An 11,622-nucleotide genomic window follows, 5' to 3' on the forward strand; every position below is an offset into this window, starting at 1 on the left:
ATGCATCAGGTAGATTCTCAGCTCACCCCCTCCCGCCAGGCTGGTGAGACTCCCCCCCAGGGGCCCCAAGCCTTTCACCAGCCTGTGCTTCCCTTTTTCCCCCCCGTACATCCGGAGCTGCTTCCCCACCCCCTGACCTGGGAGCTCTGTGGCCTGGGCCCCAGAGAGCTCTGACTTTCAAGCAGGGTGGGGAGGTAGGTATTGAGCTTTCCAGATGCCAAGGGACAGGTATTGGGGAGGGATGGGGTGGACAGTGTGACTCAGGAACTAAAGGGAGTGGGTTTGTCCTGGCCAGCCCTTCCTGGACCCCAGGTGCCTAGCCATGGGGATAGCCAGGCTGAGGGTTCAGGGTTAGGGGAGGGGCTCCACCTCAAGGGTCTGCTCCTCAAGGTCCAGCTGGGGAAGAGAAGACTAAGGAGATAGTTTCTTGAGTCTGTGATAACTTCGCCAGCTCTGGGGCTTACAATTTGGAGGTTTGCTACTTTGATGGTAATCCCCCCAACCCCCTCTCAATACTTAGCAGGATAGAGACAGACAGAGGTAGGGATCATGATCCCCAGCTTTTGGTAGAAGACCCTGAAAGAGAACAGAGGTTGGTGTGGGGTCTCCTCAGTCCATCTTGGACAAAGCCAGGAATCCACACTGGGCATTCCCTCCCCTCCAGGACCCTGAACTTGATTCTGAGCGGGGTGTTTTGGGGTATAGCTCTTGCCTCACTCCAAGCCTCTGGGGTTCATGCCTCCTTTTCCTCTCTCCCTCTCCCCGGGGTACACCCCTCTTCCTACTGTGTGTGTGGAGAGTAGTGGGAATGTAAGATGCTGGACACAATGACCCCTTTTTCCTGGGACTTTAAGGAATAGCTGTTCACTGCCCCCCTGGCCAGGGCATGGGACAGCAGCCCATAGTGTGCTAAGATTCCTGACCCAGGACATAGGATCTATTTAGGAATTTTGCTGAAGACCTGGGAAGAGAGAGCAGTGGGAGGGGACTTGGCAGGGGGTTGTGGGTGGGGGGGAGGAGGCAAACTTTATATGCCAGGCTGTAATAAAGCCCCTCTCTTTGTCCCTTTCCGAATGACCTTGTTGCCTTATCTCTGTTTTTTTTCCCCCTCTGTCTCTGTCTCTCTGCATCTATCTTTACTTCTGTCTCTTTATCTCTCTCTTTTTCTTTCTGTCTCTCTCTCTTTGTATCTTTCTCATTCTCTCTGTATCCCCCTCTGTCTTTTTCTTTCATTTTCTCTATTGTTATGTGTGTTTATCTCTGTGATTCTCTGTATCTCTCTTCTCTCTCTGTCTTTACTGTCTCTCTGTCTTTCTTTGTCTCTCTCTCTCTCTCTCAGTTCCCTTTGGGTGTCTATCTCTCTCTATTTTGGTCTTTTTCTGTGTGTATGTGCCCATGTCACCCTCTCCATCTGCTGCTTCCCTCCCAGGCTGGCCACCATCCCTGGCTTTCTGCAGCTGTGAACGGCTCAGCGGGGCAGGTGCCCCAGAGGCAGCTTCCGGAGGTGCTGGGCGGGACCTGGGAACCACCTCAAGGGGTCGGGCTGCCCCTGCTAACTGTCATTGTCACTGCCTTTGTCTTGCTGGCAGTCTGTATCGTGGTGGCAGTCCACTTTGGGCCAAGGCTACACAAGGGCCATGCCACTCTCGCCACAGAGCCACCATCCCCAAAGCCAGAGGGAGGCATCTCTCTCACCCGCTGGCGAGTGCTGGGCCGTCAGGACAGTCATGAAGATGCCCAGCAGGAACCTCCTGGCTCTGACTCCTGCCCTGTGCCAGATGGGCCCAGGTTCAGCATTGATGAAGTCACATTTCTGTAGGAGGGAGACTTTGGAAAGTTGGCCTGACCTGGCTCAGAACAAGAAACTGGACAGAGAATTAGGGCAAAAGCAAATTGGGGCCTGGGCATCAGAGCTTCGGAAGGGCACACATGGACTTAGCTGGAGCTGCCCTCTCAGCAGAGTATTTATACAGAAAGCCCTGTTGTGGACCAAAAAATAAAAGAAGCTTGAATGCTGCTGTGAGCATTCCCAGGGTCCAAGTTGCCCTTACAAACTTACCCCCTCCTCTTCAGGGACCACCAGACCACTGAACCTCCCTCTCTGAGGTCCTACTCCCTCCTCCACTCCTCATCTCCTCCCCTTTTGGTGTCAAAGTGAGTCTAGCTTGGAAGATTCCACCACCCACCCCACCCCTGTGCAGGGATGTCAGAGGCTCCTGGTAGAGGACCCGTCCCCACAGCCTGTGAGGGCCAGCCAGGGAGAGCCAAGGCAAAGAACCCAGGGGTCTGCCTTCTCTGAGACTCAGGAAAGGAAGGAAAATCTGTTACCCTTTACCTTTGGCTGTCAGGGCCCAGGTCTTGCCAACAACTTCCAAGGCCCTTAAAAGCCCCAAGCACCAATCATAGCTCCCCAAATTGTCTTTGAATTGCCCCCACTATCTTGGAGCAAGACTCTATCTTGCCTTCCCAGGATGGGATAGAGGAAACTGGGGGGGCTCTCAATACCTCCCACTTTCTGTGCACATTGGCCTGTTAGAACTAGCCTAGCATTTACCCCAGGACATTTCCCAGATCCAGAATCTTCCAGCTGGTGGGAAAACAGGAAAGGAAAAGGAGCTCCATGGAGGTTGTCTGGGGAGAGGAAGGGGTGGGGATCCCTGCAGGGGGCGGGACATGGAGGCTGGGAAGATGCAGGAGGCCCGGAAGGCAGAACAGAGCCTCCCAGTGGCTCTCTGGAAAGGTACCCCTTTCCCTGACACATTTGAGCCTCACTTATGTGCAGTCAAGAACATGCAGACAGACATTTATGGAGGAACTTCTGGGTGCTTTACTCTGGGGGACACCTCAGGGCAACAAGTCAACCCTGGGCACTGTCCTCGGTGAGACCCCAGTACAGTCAAGGACTCTGAGAAATAACAGAAGATGAAGAGGAACAGAGACGGGGATTGTAATGTGTGCAGAGGACTGGCTTGCCTCCACTGAGACTGGTAAGAGGCAGCTCTAATGTTAATAGCTGCTCCTTCTTGTGGGCCCACTATGTGCTGGGCTACAGGCTCATCCATGGACCTACAGATATTATATTGTTTACTCCTCATAACAGCCCTGGGAGGAGGAGCCACTGTTATCCCCATTTACAGTTGGGGATATCAAGACACCCAGGAGGACACAAGTACCAAGTGGTGGAATCAGGATTTGAACCTGGGGCCGTCAGACTCCATAGTCTGAGCACCATGTTGGGGGCCGGATGCATAGGGAAAGGTTATGTTGGGGATGCCCTTAATTCTGGGCTGGTTTTTAGGTGTTGGAATGACTGCTGTGAAGTTGGGGGATCCTCAGGGGCAGAATGGCTGGCACAGTCGGGGAGGAGAGGAGACTGTCTCCCCCTTCACTCCCTTGGCTCTCTCTTTACTCTCTGTCATCCTTGGGAGCAGTGGGTTGCTTCTGGCCGATGTGTGTCTGTGTGTGGAGTTTTTCTCCACAGTATTACTGTACTCAGAAATTCGTATTGAGCATTTGTGATAAAAACAAAGGTGGGAGGGAGGGAATAAGTCTTGGGCGGAATGGATGGAAGTGGCAGAAATGGGCTGTCTGGCCTCCCAGATGGGGGCAATTTTGCCACCACGGTGTCGTTGCAATGGCTCAGGTCTAACAGTGACGGCACAAAGTATGGCAGGTGGCCAGCTGCCAGTGCCAAGGTCCCCAGCGTATATCCCATCACCTCACACAAACCCTCTTCCCCCCGTTATCCAGGGGACTCTCATCCGGAGACATTTATTCAGTGACCCCTGCTTCTTTGAGCAGCCCCTTGCCCAGGACACATGTGTGTAACCCTCATGGCATCTGTGTGCTGGCTCAGGCCCCTCCCTGTCCCCCAAGCCTCCCACTGGAGACAAGGGCACTGAAAGGACAGGTGGAGTGGGGGTGCTCCCCAGCTCTATGCCCTCAGCCCAACTGGTGGGCTCTGTCTACACTGAAATGATAGCTACCACCCCATGGCCCTGTACTAGAATGAGGGGGGTTGTAAGGAAACGTGTCTGTGCAAGCAGATTTGGACATTGCAGATAATAATGGCCAACCGCCTGTGTCAGTCAGAGTCTGGCCAGAAAAAGATGGCATACTCAAATAATCTGAGGAACGTTTAAAAAGGGGACTACTTAGGGACTTCCCTGGTGGTTCAGTGGTTAAGACTCCAAGCTTCCACTGAAGGGGGTGCAGGTTCAATCCCTGGTCAGGGAACTAAGATCCCAAATGCTGCATGGTGTGGCCAAAAAAATTAAAAAATAAAAAATAAAAAGGGGACTATTTAGAAAGGGCAGGTGTAAGGAAACTACAAGTGAGAGTGAGCGCTCCAGACTGAGCATCAGTGAGGCTCCAATACCACTGCCAGGACTGAAGGGGCATGAGGAAGAGGAAGTTAATGAGACCTGGAGATAGACAGGGTTACTGAAAGGGTCCTTTAGGTCTAGAGAGAGCCCACAGTGACCTTGATACTGCAGGGAGGGACCTGGGGGAATAGATACCCCAGGCTCACCCTTCCCTTCCCCTCCTTCTCCCACTGGGGCTTCCCATTGACTGAATGTGACCAGAATCCAGAGGGCAAGGGAGCCTGTTGAAGCCATCCCAGGACAGAGGAGAGGTAGAGAGTAGGTCTGAGGGTCCAATGGAAGACACCTGGAAGATCCTTTAAGTTTACCTGGCATTTAGAGTTTACAAAAAACCCATACAGCCATAGTCCTCACAAAAACTACCCTGTGAGGTAGGTAGGGCAATGATTATAATCCCATTTCATAGATGAGGACACTGAGGCTCAGAGAGGTGAAACAACTTGCCCAAGGTCATAGGATTCATCTTGAGATGTCAAGTCCAAGGACCTTCTCTGAGAGGCCCCCTATGGAAGGAAATGGCTCTGCTAGGCCTCTAGCTGCTGAAGAAAGAAATCCTCCAATCCAGAGTCTTGGGGATGGCCAGGGGCTCAGGGAAGGTGACCCTGGGCCTCAGAAGACATCCGAGCGGAGCGGGAGAGGCTGTTCCATGCCACTGATGAGGAGCTCAGGTTCTTGGGACAGTGTGGAGGAAACGGGCATCACCGAGGTCCCCACGGTGCCCATGGTAACCTCCCTTTCCTCCTGCCGAAGGTGCTGGAGAATCTCTTGTGACAAGGAGAAGCTGCTTCCCTCTGCAGGTTCTGGAACAAGGGTTGGGGTGGGGAGTCGGGTGAGGGCCTCACACATTCCCGCTCTAGCACACCCAGAGAACTTGCTGGGTGGATCCTCCAACCCTCCCTCTCCCCCACCTCCCTGAATCTCCTCGCCACTCCTAGCCACTGGAGCTAGGGTTTCATGAAATCCTAGAGCTAGCAGTGGTTTTAGAGACAAGAGAATTCCACCCTCTTTCTTTTAGAGATGATACTCAGAGAGGGGCAGATACCTGCCTAAGGTCACAGAGCAAGGGAGTGGCATGGCTGAGGCTGCAGCCCTGGACTCTTGGCTCCTGGCCTGGGGCTATCTGCTTCTTCTAGCAACCCTAGATGAAGTGAGAGGCCCCTAGAGCCCACCTCTTCACACTCCACCCGGGACCCATAGCCAAAGGCCTCAGAAAGCAATCAGGTATCCCACGGTGGGGAGATGGGACCTCTCCCAGGGGAGGAAGGGGCAAGGCTTGAATGCCCTGACCACTTGGGAAGACCCGGCACGGTGCTGCCATATCTCCTGCTGACCCCCTGGGAGACCCCTGGGGCCCCCAGCTTTTCCTGCCCTTAAGCCTATCAACCCCTCACCCTGGTAGACAATGAGGTGGCAGTTGTTCTGAGACTCAGGGGCAGCTGCCAGAATGTCTTCAAGTGTCCGGCAGAAGAGTTTGGCCTGCTCAAGCCGATCCTCCCGGCTAAAGCCAGCTCGGCCATCCTGTGACATGGCAAACAGGGTCTGCAAGGGGGTGGCATATTCCAGGATACAGATGCCTGCCTGGAGGAGGTAAAAGGAAGCCCAGACTCAACCAGGGGCCAGGCAGACAGACGCTGGACCCCAGTGCCACTGCTTAATCTGTAGGGATGGAGTCAGGGGAGGTGGCCACCTGATGGGGTCTATACTGTCTGGTTGGCCTTTGCCTCTGACACTCCACTCCTAAATCAGGGCCAGGGCTGCATTAAATTTACCCTTCCCAGATCCTCCTCCTAAGATTCTCAGGGCAAGGCCCACTGAGCTAGGCTGTCAACTGCTCCAGCTGGAAGTCAAGTCTGGGGATGGGGCTCTGGGGTTCAGCCTTGGCTGGGTTCCCCATAACCCACGTGAAATCCTTCAGACATTCTCATGGCCTTCATCTAGGGCAGCTTTATGGTCAAGAGCATGGTATACTCAGGGTGAAATTGTCCACTTTCTCCCTGGTTCTCTGAATCTCGGTTTCCTCTTCTGTAAAGTAGGGGCTATAACAGTCCCTACCCCACAGGGTGGTAGTGAGGATGCAGTGAGGTAGTCAGATGAAGCACCTGGAATAGCATCTGGCATGCAGTAAGTGCTCAATTAATGTTACTTGTCAGTATCGTCATTCAGAGCTCAGTTTTGCCCAGCCCTGGGACCAATTGGAGAAACTGAGGCTCAGAGAAGGGCAATGAATTTTTATCAGGGCTTGGCCAGGGCCCAGAGTTCTGGGTCCCTAGGCCTGACCCCTCCCCAGCGTTCCCACTTCCCTGCACACTCACCGGCTGCCCATTCTCCAGAAGCTCATAGATGCTGTTGGTGTAAACCCGGCCCTTGATGCCAGCACGGTCAGCACTTTGCTCGGGCAGCTTGTGTAGGAAGCGAATGTTAGGGTCAGCCATGCTCAGGTCGTCAGGCACCCCACAGTCCAACGGGAAGAGGATGTGCAGCCGGTGGCTTCCTGCGCCCCGTAGCACATTATTGTGGAACTGATTGTAAATTTGGATCCTGGCCTGGAGCCCTGGGGTGGAGAGGCCCAAGAAGTCATTTCCACCAACTGTGTCTCCCACCCAACTCAGGACAGAGACCCACATCATTGTTCCCCTCAATGTGTGGGTGCAAGAGAACCGAGGGGCCAGTCCACTCACATTGCCTGGGAGGCCAGGAGGGGAAGAGCATGTGAGCATCCTCCCCTCCCCTCCACCTACTCCCACCACTCCTTTCTCTCCCGCACTTGACCTTTGTCCAGATTTCTGTCAGCCCCACTCCTTCCCACCACAGCTTTCAGGGCTCTGAGAGGCAGGCAGAGTCCTGGGAGGTGACATGCCAGCAGCCCCACATGCACTGAGCCAGGCCTCTAGAGGAAGCCCTGGTGTCAAAGGAAGGCAGCCATGAGACAGGGGAGAACCATGGCCTTGACCAGCAAGTCAGAGGGATGAGACACGACCCATGGGCTCCCAGTGGGGTAGTCAAGGGTCCAGGCTCTGGACAGGCCTGGGTTCCAATCCTGTCTCCTCCTCTAACTAAGCTGTGTGACTTTGGACAAGTCACTTTATCTCTCAGAATAGCTGTGAAAACAGGGGTGATGATTATCCCTTCCTCACAGGGTGTGAATTAAAGGAGAAAGTGCGCATGAAGGGCATACAGCATGCGGCAAAAATTTATTGAAAGAATTCATGGGTGACTTGGGACAAGTCGCTTAATGGATCTAAGCTCCAAATTTCTTCCTGTCAACCAGGCATAATAATAACAGCCTTCATGCCTACAAGATTGCTTTGGGAATCAAATGGTTTGTTAGACATGAAAATGCTTTGAAAATATATTGAGTTCTGGAAACACAAGGTTGTGTGTCTTACTGTCTGTCCTGTAGATCTGGAAATGGGGGCAGAGAGGATGGCCCACCTGGCAGGATCAGCCGCAGGTACCCAATATAATATGACCAGGCCAGCCCATGAGCCACATTGAAGTTCCTTTTTTCACAGATGGCAGAGACCTCTGCTGGGGCCAGGCCCTGTGGATAGCAGGGAGGGGCTGTGGGGCCTCCAAGAAGAACAACCAGAGCCCTCCTCCTCCCCCCAAGATTACCCAACCTGCTGCCATTTGGCTCCATTCTCTGCCACTGCTGAACCCCGACCATTATAGGCTCCATCCAAGGACCAGCCTCTAAACTAGTCCCACTCCCAGTACTAAGCTCAGAGCAGGTCACATTTGCCACATCTCCTCCTGAGCAGACCCTCCACCTCTCTTTGTATCGTACCTGGAGGCCCAGGAGGATGTTAAGTGCCTGTGAGAGGCCCAGGAGAGCAAGCATCCAAGTGAAGGGCAGGCCAGCCACGTTTGGGAGGGAGAAGTAGAAATAGCAGGACAGCAGCAGCAGGGCCCCACGGCGCATGGGGCAGCCCAGGCAGGCCCGCACAGCCTTCCAGTAGTTGCCCTGGTACCTGCAAGTGACAGCCAAGCTCCAGACCCCAGCCCAGCTCAGCCAGAGAGATTCAAGGAGGGGCAGGGCTGGGGGTCAAGGGAGTGAGACATGTTGGGTGCCTAATCGCCATGGGTACTGCAGGGAGTCACCTGGAGTGGACGTGGCACAGCTCCTCGGCCAGACTGCAGACCCCTTTGATCAGCAGTCCCATCTGCTGGGAGGCCAGGTGGAGCACCAGCCACTGGAGAGTGTAGTCTGGCAGCTCCCCGAGCCCCCAAAGGGCCGCCAGGCAGGTACCTAGCAGGACCAAGGCTGCCTTCTGGGCCCTGTGACCCCTGGGCCGTGGGATGGATGGATGCAGGCTGGAGTGGGGCATCTGTGGATATCAAGAAATCCATGGTTGTGTTCCCCTCACTCTCCTATTGTTCCGGGACTGAGGCTCTGGCTGGGCACTTGCCCCAGCTCTACGTTTCCCTGGTGCCTAGCCATACCCAGAGGCTGCTCTTGGAGACACCTCGAGGGGACAGGCTGGGCATACAGCATCCCAGAGCTCCGATCCAAGAGAGATTTGTTGAAAACAGAGCAGGTGGAGAAAGAAATGCATGCGCCCCACATACACACCCCACCCAAGCCCAGTGAGACCACAGGTGTGGCAAAGAAAGAAGACAGCGACTACCCCAGACCTAGACCTGAAAGTGTCCCGTGAGGTACCACCCACCTGGGGACCCTTGGGGACCGGGGCTTCCCTCTCCCCACAATCTACCCCAAGGAGGACCTTAGTCAGCAAAGCTGAAAACCACAGTTCAGAGGGTAGGGGCAGGGCAGCCAGAAGGTTGCCACCCACCTCTGCAGCTTCTGCAGGGGCCTCAGCCTTGGAACTCTGGCCGGGCTGCTCCTGATCTTACCTTCTGCCTCCCAGACGGCAGCTTGTTTCTGGAAGGCAACAAGGAGAGAAGGCCCGGCACAAGGGCTCCCAGCAACCAAGGACGGCCTCTCAGGGTGTAGCCTGAAAATGAAAGGTTAAAAACAATGGAAGCTTCCTCCACAGCACTCCAGCCCTGGCATCTCACCAAACCACAGCTGCACTGGGCTGCGCTGGGGAGGTTATTTCCTGCCACCCAAGGAGGGAGGAAGAGCCTTCCCACCAAGGCCCCAGTGAGCCACGTCCCAGTATTGGGGTGAGGGAGAAAGCTTGAGAAGGCCCCCGTTCCACTGCCCATCCCCGAGACCGAGGGCATTCAGAAACTCCCTCAAACTCCCTGCAGTCACAACCCTGAACGCCGGCTGCCCCTCAAGCACCCACAGTCAAGCCCACTCTACCAACACCCACGAGGCACTTCACACACCCAGCCAAGCACACACACTACACCATGCTGCCCTGCCTGCTTGTTTTATCCTGATTTCCAGATGCAGATCCTCTTTTTCTGAAGATTGTGATATCAGGCCGGAGGCGGGGAAAATGAAGAGTTATTTCCTGTAACAACAGCCTTCTAGTAAAAAGCTTAGTGGGAGCAGAAGCCCTGCAGAAGAGCGGGGTTTTGGCTCTCCACAGGAAGTGGCAACGCCTGTGACTTCTCAGAGAGAACTTGGTGCTTCCAGCCAAAAAGGAAGTCGCGTGAATAATGATAATAGTAATAATAATAAAGTGCTCACCGTGCTCCAGACATTATGCCAAGCGTTACATAAATTGTTTCACTTAATCCCCTCAGCCACCCTGTCAGGAAGGTATAGTACTAACCTCATGGACAATCTGAGGCTCAGTGAGGTGAATTAACTTGCCCTCGTCCCCTGGCTAGTAAAGGAGGGAGTGGGGACGTGAACCAGGTAGGTGGCTCCAAAACCCAGCTGGTTCTGTGCCTTGATTTCCCAGAAAGGGGTGGAAGGTGTCGCTGTACTTTCTCTCCCCTACAATGGCTCACAAAGGGGCCCCCTGCAGTGGGCAAGGGCTCCAGTGCTTCAGAACCAAAGAAAGTCAAGGTTGCCAAAGAAAAGGCCTGAGCAGAGTCCTCCCAGAGTGGGCAGTCCACAGCTGTCCCAAAGTCTCCCTGTGCCAAGCAACCTTGGGCCTCCAGTATCCTGCCCAGCGGCCAGCACCACCTCCCCTGGGTGTTACCACTGCTGTCAGCTCCACTGTTCCACCCCTGAACCTGTGATTCATCTCTGCCCCCTTCTCCTGGAGGATGGTTCTCTATTTTATAGGCCAGATTTGCACTATGCATCAGAAGCCTTAAAATACACATAGAATCGTAGACCTTGCAATTCACTTCTGGGAATCCTTCATCAAGAAATAATCAGACAAGGGCACAAAGATGCCAGTTTTTCAGATGTTTGTGCCAGTGTTGTTTGTTTATACCAGAGAAAAACTAAAAACTATCTAAATGTCCAACAATAGGGGACTGATTAACAAAATTGTGGTTCATCTTATAATAGAATGTTAGGTAGCCACTAAAATGATGATGTAATTTTGTATGTTGACTCTTAAATACGTTTAGTATATTGTTTCTTATTGGAAAAAAGCAGAGTACAAAACGGTATAATTGCATTTTAAGAAATACACATTGCACGAGAAAAGGTCTGGAAGGCTACACGATATACGAAAAATGCTAACAATGATTACTCTGTGTGGCGGGAATGTGAATGATTTTTAGTATAATTTTCCCTTTTTGCTCATTATGTTTTTTAAGGTTTCTTTTCCTGACATTGAACATGTATTAGTTGTTTGATGCTTGGAGTATGCTGTAAAGAGAAAAAAATCCCAACATTGTCCTGGGGCCTCCTTCCACCCCCCTCTGTCCTCACTGCCCTTTGCTGCCTGCCGCTGCTCTGGGCTCTTTTTCCTGAGTTTGAACCTGCTCTGAGGAAAGCCTTGCAGGAGGCATGAGGGCCAGGTCATTCAGGAAGAGTAAGATGTGGCCTGGCTGAGGGGGAGTGAGGAATGATGGGGACCAGGGAGGCAGGGAGGCCATCCGGAGTGTGGAGGGCTGGGGGCCAAGTCTGACTGGAGAGAACGCTGCTGAGGCAGCCGAGGCCCCAACGTCTGGGCCCTCAAATACCAGCCCAGGAGTTTCCACATACCATGCAGTCCACATGGGTGTGTCCTGACTTCCTGCTGTGTGTGTCAGGGAATGTGCTAGGCATGGGACATGCTTGTGAACGTGTCAGGCCAGAACCCTGTCGTCACAACACCTATAGCTGGTCAGGGGCAATGGGCCTTGCATAACTGTGCAAGTCAGAATGAGTCACTGCAGATATGGTGAGGGCTTTGAAGAATGCATTCCTGTTGCT

General features: G+C 53.5%; 2 protein-coding genes across 7 annotated transcripts; one reads left to right on the forward strand and one right to left on the reverse strand.

Annotated features, from left to right (window-relative positions):
• SMIM33 (small integral membrane protein 33) lies at positions 1 to 1,819 on the forward strand. Its single transcript, XM_059919506.1, has 2 exons — positions 1 to 9; positions 1,430 to 1,819. Exons 1-2 carry the CDS (start codon positions 1 to 3, stop codon positions 1,817 to 1,819), a joined length of 399 nt encoding a protein of 132 aa, XP_059775489.1.
• A 2,863-nt stretch (positions 1,820 to 4,682) lies between these two features.
• STING1 (stimulator of interferon response cGAMP interactor 1) lies at positions 4,683 to 9,775 on the reverse strand. 6 transcript variants are annotated; one of them, XM_059917235.1, is made up of 8 exons: positions 9,720 to 9,775; positions 9,243 to 9,343; positions 8,487 to 8,713; positions 8,173 to 8,356; positions 7,818 to 7,926; positions 6,698 to 6,936; positions 5,777 to 5,963; positions 4,683 to 5,185 (listed from the first exon to the last, which is right to left on the reverse strand). In XM_059917235.1, exons 3-8 carry the CDS (start codon positions 8,711 to 8,713, stop codon positions 4,995 to 4,997), a joined length of 1,137 nt encoding a protein of 378 aa, XP_059773218.1. In that variant the 5' UTR covers positions 9,243 to 9,343; positions 9,720 to 9,775; the 3' UTR covers positions 4,683 to 4,994. The 6 variants fall into 6 exon arrangements, with proteins under 6 accessions (XP_059773218.1, XP_059773216.1, XP_059773215.1 ...); XM_059917233.1 differs by having other exon boundaries at positions 9,684 to 9,750; XM_059917232.1 differs by lacking the exon at positions 9,720 to 9,775 and having other exon boundaries at positions 9,182 to 9,659.
• Between the last annotated feature and the right edge of the window lie 1,847 nt (positions 9,776 to 11,622).

This window comes from Balaenoptera ricei, chromosome 3 (genome assembly GCF_028023285.1).
Source record: "Balaenoptera ricei isolate mBalRic1 chromosome 3, mBalRic1.hap2, whole genome shotgun sequence".
NCBI lineage: Eukaryota > Metazoa > Chordata > Mammalia > Artiodactyla > Balaenopteridae > Balaenoptera > Balaenoptera ricei.